The sequence below is a fragment of the Pseudophryne corroboree genome, chromosome 6, assembly GCF_028390025.1.
Source record: "Pseudophryne corroboree isolate aPseCor3 chromosome 6, aPseCor3.hap2, whole genome shotgun sequence".
Lineage (NCBI taxonomy): Eukaryota > Metazoa > Chordata > Amphibia > Anura > Myobatrachidae > Pseudophryne > Pseudophryne corroboree.
In genome coordinates this window covers 798,478,547-798,494,473 of record NC_086449.1, presented here as the reverse complement: position 1 = coordinate 798,494,473, position 15,927 = coordinate 798,478,547, and the positions used below count along the sequence as shown (strand labels likewise).

General features: G+C 45.4%; 1 protein-coding gene across 1 annotated transcript in view; it reads left to right on the top strand.

The window, feature by feature from the left end:
* ARHGAP8 (Rho GTPase activating protein 8) overlaps nt 1–15,308 on the top strand; it is a 91,946-nt gene extending 76,638 nt beyond the window's left edge. The window contains exons 9-11 of the mRNA XM_063930065.1: nt 3,054–3,182; nt 4,648–4,751; nt 12,904–15,308. Of these exons, the coding sequence (XP_063786135.1) occupies nt 3,054–3,182; nt 4,648–4,751; nt 12,904–13,101 (431 nt within the window). The 3' untranslated portion in view covers nt 13,102–15,308. The remainder of the gene's footprint in view (nt 1–3,053; nt 3,183–4,647; nt 4,752–12,903) is intronic.
* Nucleotides 15,309–15,927: the final 619 nt, after the last annotated feature.

Here is a 15,927-nt window from a genome sequence, read left to right as displayed (position 1 = left end):
ATTGTAGACACCACCCCAGACATTGCGCAATTGTTCCTCTCGTATTACAGGGATGTATGTGGGTCTCAGTTGGCATGCTCCGCGGATGACTTGGATTTATATTTGAGCAGTATACCCCTCTCCAGGCTCTCCTCTGAGGCTCGTGATTTTTTAGACGCGCCTTTGACTTTAGAGGAGGTGACTGCGGCGGTGGGTTTGTTTCCCAATGGCAAGTCTCCAGGAAGCGATGGTCTTCCCATAGAGCTGTACAAGCAACATATTGATTTCTTTGGCCCTAAGCTGCATGGTATGTTTCTGGATATATTTGCCGCTGCTCAATTTCCACCCTCGATGTCCGAGGCTGTTATAATAGTATTAACGAAGCCTGGTAAGGACCCCAGTCTCTTGGAGTCCTATAGACCGATCTCTCTTATTCCCACCGATGCTAAAGTCCTGGCAAAAATTTTGGCGGTTCGGCTTAACACGGTAATTAAAACTATAATGCATCAGGATCGGTCCGGCTTTATGCCAGGAATGTCCACGTCTATTAACCGGCGCAGGTTGTATACTGTTTTGCAGGCTCCACATGATTTCCCCTCGGATTCAGTTGTGGTCTCCCTGGACGCAGCTAAGGCGTTTGATAGTGTTGAATGGTCCTATCTGTGGGGAGTCATGAAATATATGGGTTTCGGCCCTAGTTATATACAATGGATTAGACTGCTATATCAAAGCCCAAGTGCCAGGATCTTGGTAAACGGATACATATCTTCCTCTTTTATTCTGTCTCGGGGCACTAGGCAGGGATGCCCCCTCTACCCTACCTTATTTGCCATAGCCATCGAGCCTTTGGCTTGTTTTATTAGGTCACACTCGGACATCGAGGGAATTGCTACAGGCCCCTGTATAGACAAAATTGCCCTTTATGCGGATGACCTGCTCCTGTTCCTACATGTCTGTGCTGTATCCATGCCTATTTTGCTGCAGGTCATTGAGGAATTTGGTGGCTTTTCTGGTCTCCGTATTAATTGGTCCAAGTCATTTATTATGCCCATCATTGGCTCTCCTCCCCCTGTTCCGAAGCTCTCCCTGCCATTATGCTGGACGGACCAGTTTAAATACCTTGGAGTCCAAGTTACAAATGACCCTTCCGATTTTATACCTCTAAACCTTGACCCACTCATGCAGCAGATTATACGCAAGTCGAGAGCTTGGTGTAAGCTCCCGCTGACAGTGACTGGCAGGGTTAGCCTCATTAAAATGATAGTGTTGCCCAAATTATTGTATGTTCTTTTGCAGTCTCCGGTATATATTTTCCCGGCATTTTTTAGGAAACTGAATAGTATACTATCGTCCCTGGTCTGGGCCAACAGGAGGCCTAGAATACAGCTGAATACCCTCACTAGACGCAAAGCTGATGGCGGACTGGCCTTGCCCAATTTTCAGCTGTATTATTATGCTGCTCAGTTGTCACATCTTAGCCCTTGGATACAGGGTGGGGATGCTGGTTCTTTATATTGGGCATTTCTCCGATGATACTTTCCGGGCCTCTCTCCTGTGCAGGTTTTGCTGAGTGGTAGGGTTTCTCGGCTCTCTCCCCCTATTGTCTTCCAGGCTATGAAAATTTGGCTCGCCCTGAGGGGTCTGCTCAAGTTTGATGGTATGGACCCGGATACTCCCCTCTGGCACTCTACTTTGCTTCCTGAATTGGGGGTTCTTGAGGGTGGGGTGGTGTGGGTTTCTCATTCCATAGTTTCCATATCCCAGTTGTACAGTGATGGCACATTGAAATCTTTTCAGCAATTAAAGGAGGAATTTAATTTGCCCAATTCTTCTTATTTTTATAGATTCCTACAACTCCGACATGCCATGCAGGCACAATTTAGGGATTCACCCCCAGTGATTCAACCCTTTCCCAGAAAGACCTTTTTAAGTTCACTGAGACGAGTTAAGGTGATTTCCTTCACTTACTCGTACCTTCTTAACACACTTCACGCAGATCCTCTTTCGCGACTCCGTGCGCGTTGGGAGGGTGATTTGGGCCCCATAGATGAGGAGGATTGGGAGCTTGCTCTAGAGTACCCGTGTATGGTCACTAAGTCACTTAGGTTTCAACAAATACAGTTTTTTATTTGCATAGATCCTATATGACACCGGCTCGGCTGGCCAGGTTTGGGGGTGGCAGCTTGGCTGTTTGCCCTAAATGTGGTGCCGCTGGGGGTTCCTTTTGGCATTTAGTGTGATACTGTCCATCCATACAGGTGTTTTGGTCTGGGATTGGGTCGATTCTGGAACAGACGGGGATACCTAGACGTATGCTGACCCCGAGATTTTGTATATTGGGTATGGGGGGCCATGACTCATGGTCCAAATGGGAGGGCCTCTATGCTCGCAGTATCTGCGCCCTAGCTAAGGTGTGTATTGCGAGGTCGTGGATGGCCTCCAGTTGTCCTTCTGTGTCTGCTTTTACGACTCTGGGGAACAACACTCTATTCAAAGACCGCTATATTTATATGAAAAATAATGCTATTACTAAATATGAAAAAATTTGGTCCCCTTGGTTTGAATCTGTATATTCCTCCGCTACTATTACTCTATGAGGTGTGACGCCCTTTAGTGGTAATCAGTGCCTTGGGTCCTGCTGCGCTGAGTTGTGCTGCTACTCACTGCTTCTTCACTTCACTCTTTTTATTCTAGATGTCTTTAGGTTTTGTTTGTTTTTTTCTTAAATTTATGTGGGCTAAATTATGCACACTAGTTAGATTGCAAATTGTTTGGGGAGAAAACTAAAAATGGTTACTATGCTGTTTGACAACTTGTTTACAGATGTCGTCACATTCTTATATTATGCGACTGGAAACATTATGTGAGTGATATTTTATCAGTTGCATTTTTTTTTTCTTCTTACTCTCCTTCTGTCCAACTGTTATATTGGTGCACTGCACAAGTATGTTATTCTTGTTCTCACATGTAAACTGCGATATCTGTATATTCATTCCTTATTGAATAAAAATTACTCTATTTAAAAAAAAATATTCATGAGCGTAACCAATCAGTGTTCCCCTGTCAATCCGCAGGAAAACCAGTGAATTTGGATGAATACGGAGATATTCATGTACCTGCGGTCATCCTGAAGACCTTTCTACGTGAACTCCCGGAACCTCTGCTGACCTATGCCTCATACCGGCCTATCCTGGAGATCGCCAGTGAGTTACATCTGCCTGGTGTGAATCAGGGCATCCTCTGTAAGATACAATAGGCGGAGGCTTATTTGCAGATCTCCAGCCAGATATGACCCCTTTAACCTGTTACGCTTTAAAGCTGCTTTTCCTATTGACTTTTTTTTTTTTTTTAAGTCAAATTAATTGGTTCTACATTAAAAGGGACATTCCCTAAATCGGGGAAAAAGATGATTCAACTTTTCTTAGTTTTCTGATGGACAAATAAAACAACAACAACAACAACAAAAACATACTCTGAAGGTGTAGCTAACCTATATACCTGTGAGCACCTGAGCTCTTTTTTTTTTTTGTGCTAAAAAATATTTTTTCATTTTATTCCTTTATAATGTCTTTCAAAAAATTGCCATCTGAATGGCATAGACCAAGGAATCCCAACACTAATTTTTGTATATCCCATGTTGCTTCTGCACTGTGCTGGGTGCCTCCCGCCTCACTAACTGGTGGTAATACCACATACTTCTGTAGGTAAAGACAGATTTCAGAGCTCAAGTTATAGAGTTACCAGTATATGAGGAAATTCTCACCAGCAGGCTTTAATATACCAGGCAACTTAATGTACAGGTGTTGCAGACAATCCGTATGGACATCCTTCCGTACCCCTTAGCAGGCTTACAGAAAGCTGAGAAGGAACTCAGTGGAGGCACTAAGTAAGGAGGCAAGTTCTATGATACGTTAAAATGACACATGTTCAGTGTCAACATTCTGTCTCTTGACAGCTGATTGTAAAGTTAGGGTTAGGATGCGGTTAGGTTTGGTTCACAACTAAATAGTAAAATGCATTGTTGATATGCTTATTGTCAACATTTTATTTACTTTTTGAATGTTGACTTTTCATACCATACCCATTTACACATGAACAATACAGTAGGGTTGGCCATTGACCATCATTGATTACCCACCAATGTTAGATAGTTTTGGCATCAATGGTGGAGATCCAATGGTTCTCCACCATCGACGGCACAGAGACCCCACAATGTGTTTATTTTTTTTCTGTATTTTTTTTTACTTAGTTGCAGGGCATGGGGCCTAGCTACGCACCCAATGCTCCTGTGAAGCCCCGTCCCCAGTCTCTGATTGTCCCACAGTCCAGTTAGTAATAGAGCAGGGATGACCATCGGTGGGTGAAACCATCAGTGGTTCCCCTGTCTATGGTTGTATACCCTTGAGGTTCACCACCGATGGCACCATTGATGGTTAACCCACCTGTGATACATTAATAGGAAAGAAATAACCTTCTGGATTGTATTGGCTAAATATCCTAGATAGAAACTATAGAAATACTATGCAATAGCTTTGAAATGGAGCATTGCTTTTTCATGGAATTCCGTAGATTTTATCAATTAAAAAAAATCGGTTAAAAAATAAAAGTGACTTCTGTTTAAAAAAAAAAAAAATCCCTAGTGTAACTTGTTCCGTCATTTTGTTACAGATGTGGAGACCATTCTACGTGTCAACAGCTGCAAACAAATCGTACATCAACTCCCGGAACATAACTACGCCGTCCTGAAGTATCTCATGTGCTTCCTAAACATGGTAAGTTTCAGAAGCTTCCGGTGTGTTACTAGTTTTCTAATGCCGCTAAAACCTGGGTTATTGCCATTATAACCCAAGTTGCGGCTCAGTGGAAAGGGCTCCCCCCCAAAAAAATCTGGGTAGCAACCAGGGATTGACATGGGACAAACACAGGTTTAAGGACAGTATAAACGGGGAACCCAGCGCATTCGACCTGGATCCGTTTACAGTATGGGGACTGGGTAACAAAAAAGTAACTGGGAGGAAGAGATTACAGCCTCCCCATATGGTCCAGACCGTTCTGGTTTTTACCCCATCCCCGATTCATACAGGGAGGCTGTAATCTCTGCCTTCCAGTCTCCCCGGTGACACATGCCTCGCAACAGGTCGCAGTTCCAGGGTCCAGACCGTTCCGGTTTTGACTCAGTCCTGTGGAGATCTGGATTTCCCAGTGCTTGCAGGTGATGTCATTTTCAAGCACCCGCAGAAGAGAGAGACTGCACCAGTGTACAGTGTAAACGGCGCCGACCGTGTGAACGACGTCTGTCTCAGGTCTAACCTGGATTGGAACCGCGTTCCAAATCCTGGGTGACGGCCCTGGAATTTTGATGGAAAAGGGTAACGGCAGCGGCTCTTTCTAGATTTTTTTCCCTCTAACGTCCTAGTGGATGATGGGGACTCTGTAAGGACCATGGGGAATAGACGGGCTCCGCAGGAGACAGGGCACTTTAAGAAAGAATTTGGATTCTGGTGTGTTCTGGCTCCTCCCTCTATGTCCCTCCTCCAGACCTCAGTTTGAATCTGTGCCCGGACGAGCTGGGTGCTACTTAGTGAGCTCTCCTGAGCTTGCTAAAAAGAAAGTATTTTGTTAGGTTTTTTATTTTCAGAGAGATCGGCTGGCAACAGACTCTCTGCTACGTCGGACTGAGGGGAGAGAAGCAACCCTACTCTCTGCAGATAGGTCCTGCTTCTTAGGCTACTGGACACCATTAGCTCCAGAGGGATCGTACACAGGATCGCACCCTTGGTCGTCCGATCCCGGAGCCGCGCCGCTGTCCCCCTCGCAGAGCCGGAAGACAGAAGGCGGTGACAGAAGCAAGAAGACTTCGAAATCGGCGGCAGAAGACTCCAGTCTTCATATGAGGTAGCGCACAGCACTGCAGCTGTGCGCCATTGCTCCCACACTACACCCACATACTCCGGTCACTGTAAGGGTGCAGGGCGCAGAGGGGGGGGGGGGGGGGCGCCCTGGGCAGCAATTAGAGACCTCTTTGGCAAAAGTTTGCATAATATACAGTTGGGTACTGTATATATGTATGAGCCCCCGCCAAAATTGTACATGAAAGCGGGACAGAAGCCCGCCACTGAGGGGGCGGGGCTTCTTCCTCAGCACTCACCAGCGCCATGTTTTTTCTCCACAGCATCGCTGAGAGGAAGCTCCCCAGTCTCTCCCCTGCAGTTACACGGTAGAAGAGGGTAAAAAGAGAGGGGGGGCACATAGTTAGGTGCAAAAATCAATATATACAGCAGCTACTGGGTTAACATTAAGTTACTGTGTTATTCCTGGGTTAATAGCGCTGGGGTGTGTGCTGGCATACTCTCTCTCTGTCTCTCCAAAGGGCCTTATGGGGGAATTGTCTTCAGATGAGCATTCCCTCAGTGTGTGGTGTGTCGGTACGTGTGTGTCGACATGTCTGAGGTAAAAGGCTCCCCTAAGGAGGAGATGGAGCAAATATGTGTGTGAGAGGGTGTCTCCGTCGACAACGCCGACACCTGTTTGGATATGTGTAATTAAGTGCTAAGGTGAATTTATTGCACAAAAGATTAGAAAACAGACAAGAAATTTACCCATGTCTGTCCCTATGTCGCAGAGACCTTTAGAGTCTCTCAATGCTCACTATCCAAAATAATAGACACTGATATCGACACAGAGTTTGACTCCAGTGTCGACTATGATAATGCAAAGTTACAGCCAAAATGGCAGAAAAGTATTCAATATATGATTATTGTAATAAAAGATGATTTGCATATCACTAATGACTCATCTGTCCCTGACACAAGCGTACACATGTTTAAGGGGAAGAAAGCTGAGGTAAATTTCCCTCCTCTCATGATGAAAAAGAGCGGGAATCTCCAGACAAGAGACTGCAGTTTCCCACAAAGAATTCTCAAGCAGTATCCTTTCCCCACTAGGGCCAGGATATGATGGGAATCTTCCCCTAGGGTGTCACGTTTGCCCAAAAGGTAGCCCTGACGTAACAGCTATTCTCAGGGATCCTGCAGATAGCGTGCACAGTCTGGTACTCTACTCAGACCGGCGATTGTGTTGGCATGGGTTTATAGCGCTGTGGCAGCGTGGACAGGTACCTTATCAGCAGAGATTGAGACCCCCCTAGTATGTATATAGATATATATATGTATATATAGATATATATATATATATATATATATATATATATATATTAAAGATGCTGTCTTAAGAGATATGTATATATAAAACATGCCCAAAGAGACATGAGTATACTGGGTCCTAGAGTCAAAGCTATGTCGATTTCTGCTTGACGTGTCCTGTAGAATATGCAATGGACAGATGATGCCGACTTAAGAGGCATATGGAAGGCTGAGGATTGTGTGGAGAAGGGATCTCGGACCTGGTCTCCACAGCTATAGCTGGTAATTCTGATATTTTGCCTTATATTCCTGCACAGCCTAGGAAAGCACGACATTATCAAATGCAGCCTTTCGAACAAAGAAACAAGAAAGTCCGAGGTGCGTCTTTTCTTGCCAGAGGCGGGGGCAGAGGAAAGAAGCTGCACAACACAGCTAGTTCCCAGGAACAGAAGTCCTCCCCGGCCTCTACAAAAATCCACTGCATGTCGCTGGGGCTCCACAGGCGGCGCTAGGCCCGGTGGGGGCACGCCTTCGTAAGTTCAGCCACAAGTGGGTTCACTCCCTGTTAGATCCCTGGGCAATAGATATTGTGTCTCAGGGATACAAGCTGGACTTTGAGAAGATGCCCCCTCACCGATGGCCCTGCCGGCTTCCCCCCACGAGAGGCAAATAGTGTTAACTGCAATTCACAAATTGTATCTTCAACAGGTGGTGGTCAAGGTTCCCCTCCTTTAACAAGGAGGGGGTTATTATTCGACCATGTTGTAGTCACGAAACCAGACGGTTCGGTCAGACCCATATTGAATTTAAAATCCCTGAACATATACCTGAAAAGGTTCAAGTTCAAGATGGAATCGCTAAGAGCGGTCATTGCAAGCCTGAAAGTGGGAGATTTTATGGTGACTCGGGACATAAAGCATGCATACCTTCATGTCCCCATTTATCCACCTCATCAGGCGTACCTCAGAATTGCGGTACGGGATTGTCATTACCAATTTCAGACGTTGCCGTTTGGTCTCTCCACGGCCTTGAGAATATTCACCAAGGTAATGGCGGAAATGATGGTGCTCCTGCGGAAGCAAGGTGTCACTATTATCACGTACTTGGACGATCTCCTCATAAAAGCGAGATCAAGAGAGCAGTTGCTGAACAGCGTATCACTTTCTCTGGAAGTGTAACGGCAACACGGCTGGATTCTATATATTCCAAAATCGCAGCTGGTTCCTACAGCTCATCTGCCTCTCCTAGGCATGATCCTAGACACAGACCAGAAGAGGGTTTATCTCCCGATAGAGAGAGCTCAGGAGCTCGTGACGCTGGTCAGGAATCTATTAAAACCAAAACAGGTGTCAGTGCATCACTGCACTCGAGTCCTGGGAAGGAGGGTGGCATCATACGAGGCCATTCCCTTCGGCAGGTTCCATGCGAGGACCTTCCAATGGGACTTACTGGACAAGTGGTCTGGATCACATCTTCAGATGCATCGGTTAATCACCCTTTCCCCCAAGGCCAGGGTGTCTCTCCTGTGGTGGCTGCAGAGTGCTCACCTTCTCGAAGGTCGCAGATTCGGCATTCAGGACTGGGTCCTGGTGGCCACGGATGCAAGCCTCCGAGGGTGGGGGGCAGTCACACAGGGATGAAATTTCCAAGGGCTGTGGTCAAGGCAGGAGACTTGCCTTCACATCAATATCCTGGAACTAAGGGCCATATACAACGCCCTAAGTCAAGCGGAGACCCTGCTTCGCGACCAACCGGTTCTGATTCAGTCAGACAATATCACCGCAGTGGCTCATGTAAACCGCAAGGCGGCACAAGGAGCAGAGTGGCGATGGTAGAAGCCACCAGAATTCTTCGCTGGGCGGAGAATCAAGTAAGCCCACTGTCAGCAGTGTTCATTCCGGGAGTGGACAACTGGGAAGCAGACTTCCTCAGCAGGCACGACCTCCACCCGGGAGAGTGGGGACTTCATCAAGAAGTCTTCATGCAGATTGCAAGTCGGTGGGAACTGCCACAGGTGGCCATGATAGCATCCCGCCTCAACAAAAAGCTGCAGAGATATGGCGCCAGGTCAAGAGACCCTCAGGCGATAGCTGTGGACGCACTGGTGACACCGTGGGTGTTCCCGTCGGTCTATGTATTTCCTCCTCTTCCTCTCATACCCAAGGTGCTGAGAATCATAAGGAACCGAGGAGTGAGAACAATACTCTGTGTTCCGGATTGGCCAAGAAGGACTTGGTATCCAGATCTGCAAGAAATGCTCACAGAGGACCCGTGGCCTCTGCCTCTAGGACAGGACTTGTGCAACAAGGGCCCTGTCTGTTCCAAGACTTACCGCGGCTGCGTTTGACGGCATGGCGGTTGAACGCCGGATCCTAGCAGAAAAAGGCATTCCGGATGAGGTCATTCCTACGCTGATAGAGGCTAGGAAGGATGTGACGGCTCAACATTATCACTGTATATGGCAAAAATATGTGGCTTGGTGTGAGGCCAGGAATGCCCCTATGGAGGAATTCCAGCTGGGCCTTTTCCTTCACTTCCTACAGTCGGGAGTGACTTTGGGCCTTAAATTGGGTTCCATTAAGGTTCAGATTTCGGCCTTATCCATTTTCTTTCAAAAAGAACTGGCTTCTCTGTCTGAAGTTCAGACGTTTGTAAAGGGAGTGCTGCATGTTCAGCCCCCTTTTGTGCCTCCAGTGGCACCTTGGGATCTTACCGTGGTGTTGAGTTTCCTGAAATCACACTGGTTTGAACCACTCAAAACGATGGAAGTAAAATATCTCACGTGGAAGGTGGTCATGCTACTAGCATTGGCTTCGGCCAGGCGTGTGTCAGAATTGGCGGCTTTGTCACATAAAAGCCCTTATCTGGTTTTCCATGCGGATAGAGCAGAATTGCGGACCGCCCACAATTTCTGCCGAAAGTGGTTTCATCCTTTCATATAAACCAACCTATTGTGGTGCCTGTGGCTACTACTGACTTGGAGGATTCCGAGTCGCTGGATGTAGTCGGGGCTTTGAAGGTTTATGTAGCCAGAACGGCTAAGGTCAGGAAAACAGAATCTTTGTTTATCCTGTATGCTTCCAACAAGCTTGGGGCGCCTGCTTCAAAGCAAACTATTGCTCACTGGATCTGTAACACGATTCAGCAGGCTCATTCTGCGGCTGGGTTGCCGCTGCCTAAATCAGTTAAGGCCCATTCCACAAGGAAGGTGGGCTCTTCTTGGGCGGCTGCCCGAGGGGTCTCGGCATTACTGCTTTGCCGAGCAGCTACTTGGTCAGGTTTAAACACCTTTGCAAAGTTCTACAAGTTTGATACCCTGGCTGAGGAGGACCTTGTGTTTGCTCATTCGGTGCTGCAGAGTCATCCGCACTCTCCCGCCCGTTTGGGAGCTTTGGTATAATACCCATGGTCCTTACGGAGTCCCCAGCATCCACTAGGACGTTAGAGAAAATAAGATTTTACTTACCGGTAAATCTATTTCTCGTAGTCCGTAGTGGATGCTGGGCGCCCGTCCCAAGTGTGGACTTCTTCTGCAATACTTGTATATAGTTATTGCTTAAATAAGGGTTATGTTTGGTTGCATCAGGGTTGATCTGATGCTCCGTTGTTGTTCATAGTGTTAACTGGGTAAGTTTATCACAAGTTATACGGTATGATTGGTGTGACTGGTATGAGTCTTGCCCTGGATTCCAAAATCCTTTCCTTGTACTGTCAGCTCTTCCGGGCACAGTTTCTCTAACTGAGGTCTGGAGGAGGGGCATAGAGGGAGGAGCCAGAACACACCAGAATCCAAATTCTTTCTTAAAGTGCCCTGTCTCCTGCGGAGCCCGTCTATTCCCCATGGTCCTTACGGAGTCCCCAGCATCCACTACGGACTACGAGAAATAGATTTACCGGTAAGTAAAATCTTATTTTTTTTCTTCGATATTAACGTTTTTCTTTCCAGTAGCTGTTTGGTGGAAGCCCCTGTCCTTTACCGCCCGAGGGCATCACATACTGCATTGTATGGAAAGCTGCAATACGAGAAATGAGTGACACTTCATTATTGGAATTCAAAAATTCTAATTAAATATGTACAGTTTCAGTTAATCTCTACCTGGCTTCATTGACCTTAACGGGCGCTCTTACGGAATCCCTGCGCCACTCATTGCTGTTTGAAGAACGATCCTTTTCTGTTCAGCCGTGTGGACCCTGCACTGTGAATGACATTTGCTGAACAGTAGATGCATCATCTCTGTGCACTCGCTGAGAGCCAGGTACTTGAGGCGGTAATGAGGTGTGCGGAGATCCTCAATAATCTGTCCAGTAATTAGCCGGCGGAGCATTGCATTATGGACAGGACAGAGTACATTAACGCCCGGCCTTTCATTAAACCCACAGCCTCACACTCCATAACTGCGCCAGTCACTTGCTATCTGGATTGAAGGACGTGTCTGGATGGGCTGCAGGAACATAATTCAGACAAAATGTGTATCTCGATGTGTGCATAAATCTGATTACTCAATTAGAACAATGATATTAGCAATTCCCCATGTGACACATTAAAGTCATTAGTTTTGTAATTGCGCGGGTGGAACTGCATTATTAAGATAGAATCTATTATGCAAAAGCAAAATAAATAGATAACTCAACAATTATATACTAATCCCCCCTCGCAGATAATTTGCCTCCTAACACAACAGAATCATTCAATTTATAAATAAACACAATTTGGCTAAATGGTCGTTTTCTTCCACGTGGACCTGTGACCGAGTCCCGGATGCTTTATAATCCGGCTCGCATAGGAGAGAGCATTTTGTTTAGCTCACTCTTCTCCTCTTCCCAACTGTCATCTTCCAATGACTGCTGAGCAAACTGGGGGAAGCCTGCTCTGGAGACAGCCTAATGCCGGCCAGGGGAAAGCAGAATGCTTACAGCACCGTAGCTACAAACTGCTTGCCACATAGGGGGTCATTCCGAGTTGATCATAGCTGTGCAAAATTTTGCACAGCTACGATCAACTTTCCTGACACTTATCTCCTGATATACTCTGTGCTGCTGGGGACCCTGCTCCTCCCACTATATAACTCTCAGTCTGTGGCTTCCTGCTGCCTCCATTCCCCTCCTCACATCATGTCACTGCCCCTGTCACATGCAGCCCTGTCCTCCCTAACACATCATTCATCTCCTGATATACTTTGTGCTGCTGGGGGACCATGTGCCTCCGACTATACAGTATAACTCTTGTCTGTGGCTTCCTGCTGCCTCCATTCCCCTCCTCACATCATGTCACTGCCCCTGTCACAAGCAGCCCTGTCCCCAGTTACAAAATCACAGAAGCAGTTACTGCTTTCACAAACTCAGCATACTGATCTTTAAAAACACTTTGGGGCAGATGTACCAAGCCTTGGAGAGTGATAAGAGATAAACTATCAACCAATCGGCTACTGTCATTTTTCAAACACAGCCTGTAACATGGCAGTTATGAGCTGATTGGCTGTTTTTTTGGTCGATATAGAGTATTTTTACCATCGATGGGGGAGAACAAGATGGTTTCCCTCCATCGATGGCATGTCATAACCAAATTTTTTTACTAGGTGCCGGGACATGTAACATAGCTCCGCCCCTGACACCCACAAAGTCACGCCCCCCAGCCCCTTATTGTCCTGCGGCTCGCTCAGTACTAAAGTAGGGGGGTGACCATAAATTGGTGAAACCATCTAAACTTTTTTTCTAACACAAAGACCTGCTTCCACTTAGTATTCTAGTAAATTGGACTAAAATGAATTTCATTTATTTACAGGTATCTCAGGAAAACATCAACAACAAAATGACCGCTTCCAACCTGGCCTGCATATTCGGTTTGAATTTAGCGTGGCCTCGGGAAGGAACGCCCTCGCTGAACGCGTTGGTACCGGTGAATATGTTTACAGAGCTGCTCATTGAGCACTATTCCACCATCTTCAACACCAGGACGGTCCCTGGAGAGTCGCTGCCCTGACCCGCATGGCGGATGTTAATAGCGATCTCGCACAAATGAGATGACGATTAACGTTCTCCGCTACCCTTCTCCACCTTGTAAAGATGTTACAGAAATTTGCACTCGGAAAGGTCACGGATTGAATATTTATATATGAGATTATGTTACAAAGTTATTTCATGAAGATGTTTTTATGTAAAGAGAAAATACTGCTAACAAATGTCCTCACTGTGATTTATCTGCTCCCAGTAGCCAACTGGTTTTGAAGGACAGCTCAGAATTCTGAAGCCAAAATGAGGCGGAGCTATAAATAGAGGGTGGGGCTTCATGATTTGGAGGCGTGGCTTGGGAACGGCCTGTGTGGATGTCATGATGGAGTGCTAGGGGTATTAGCCGTTTGTTGGGACCCCCTCTCAAATCACACCCTCTAGAGGTCTGACCTAATGAGACTTGGGGGTATATTTGCCAAACAACGATTCTCCGCATCTTTGACCGCTGAATTTAAGACGGCAATTCTAGTAAATTCTTCATCAGGTTGGTTTCGCATCTATTGCTGTTGCGGTATTAAATCCAGCAGTCAAAGCTGCCAGGCAGTAATGCGCCATTTTGAAAAGCTGCTGATAAATAAATATACCCCGTGGACAGTGGACACATCTTCAGATCTACTTGAGGAGAGGGCTGGATTAAAGATGCTGGATGAGTTGACCATCAGCACTGTCTGTCAATTTTGATTGGTTGCTTTTGTATTGACCCCTCCTGCACTTTATTCCTTTGCACCACGGTTATATCATATCGAGTCATGGCTATTATTCATGTTATTTATGCGCCGTTCCATCTGCGCTGCTGCAACAAAAGAAGATTCCGCTTTAAGTTATAAGTGGTAAATGATTGGCCGTGGGGGGGTGTTCCTATTTTATTACATTTTATATTGAAAATTTGATTCTTGCATTTAACACTGTTCTTTCTTATGCATATACTTCATTCCATTCTATTGTGTACAAATAGGGTAATGCAGCGTTCCCATTTACTAACACTGTCATCACTGTTATTGTGTGGTGTAAGCGTACACATTTCTATACCTGATGTATTATTGACGTGTTGGGTATATGATCCTGGCGGTCAGAATACCGACACCAGCATGTAATTGGTTGACAGCGACTTAGGTCAACACTGTTAAAAGGTCAACATGTTTAAATGATCGACATTTCAATGGTCAGCACAAAAAGGTTGACACTTTTTTTTTTCTGTTTTAGTCCAAACCTAAACCTGACTCTGCCCGTAGTGCCTAACTACTAACCCCCTCCCTCCCACAGCCTTACCCCAATCCTCCCCCAACTTGCCTTACCCTAAATCTTATCCTAACCTTCAAAATTATGAAAAATCACATAAAAAGTACATTAAAAAAAATTACACCTTAATTGTGTCGACGATTTAAATGCAGAATTTTTAAACCTGTCGACCTTTTAACCATGTTGATCTAAGTTACTGTCGACCAATTACCCTGTCGACCTAATGTCACTGTTGATCTACCATCCAAATACCTTTTGAAGTTGGAGGTATCTTGAAAGAGACACAACATGCTTTCAATACTATTAAAGGTGGGAAATACTATGACTTTGTGTACATTGTGTATGATTTAGAATCATACACAGTATTAAAAGTTGAAGAAGCAGTTCTAGAGCTGTAAAATGATTCCATCAAGTGGAAGGTGTTCCAAACCTGCTTTCTATGAACCGCAGTTGCAACTGCGACATCTGCAGGCTAAACTCAAGTACTGCATGCCATTAAAAAGAAAATCCTAATGTAACACACGTGTGAAATATTTAAAAAAAAAACTTCACAGTTCACTTACATTTAGTTTAATACAATATATTTAAAAACCTAACTTTACAAAGGAAGATTTCTAAATTCTATATACTGTACTATGCCCTTCAGCTTCTTAATGTTGGCATGGATTAAAGCCGTCTTCATAAGTCGCTAGAGCACCTCGGAATCTGCTGCCTTTTCATTTCCAAATAATTACAGTACATAAGAGTGTCATCAGACCAAATGGAGGTAATAGTTATTAATACAAACACTTAAAGAAACCTACAAGGTCGCTTTTAGCGTGTTCTAGAAGACAGAAATTGCTTTGAGTCAGCAGCACTTAAGACCAAAGCTGGCAGGAATCAACTATGTTTCTGCTGTCTATTTATTTGCCGGTTAAATAAAGTTGTATTTGAATTGAAGACTATTTTAGGTCAATATAAATATATACTGTAAACTTGCGATTCAGAATGTTTTTTTTTTTTTTGCTTTTTTTTTACATTTGTTTATTTTTTTTTAAAACATGAATATTTCAAATACAGGTAGGTGTGTGATTTTGCAAACTTTAGTAATTCATTAGATTTTGGCTGGTCTTGTAAACATTTTGTAGAATATAGGGCCAAATGCAACGTAAAGCGACGTTGATCCCTGATCAGTAATATGTTCATCCTCGCTCACCACAGGTTCTATTCCCACTGTATGGGTGTCGTGGAAATAGTCCCTGTGGGTCGGCATTCTGTCTGCCGGTACTTTGATCGATCGGGATCCCGACTTCGGCATGGTGATCGCCGGGATCCCGAGTGCCGGTCACATGACCACATCCCTCTATAAGGAGCGATATTCCCTATCTGTAGGTGCATTCCAGCTGCATTTGAATAGAGGAAACATGAAGGCAGCAGACTTTTGGGTGTAAGTGGCGCGGGCAGCGGGTTTGAGGCATGATTTGCATCATCACAGCCACTCCTCCACTCTTCATAGTGGTGCAAATCGGGCATCACACAGTAAGGACTGGGCCGTGTGGGCTTCATTTGCAGCCAGTTC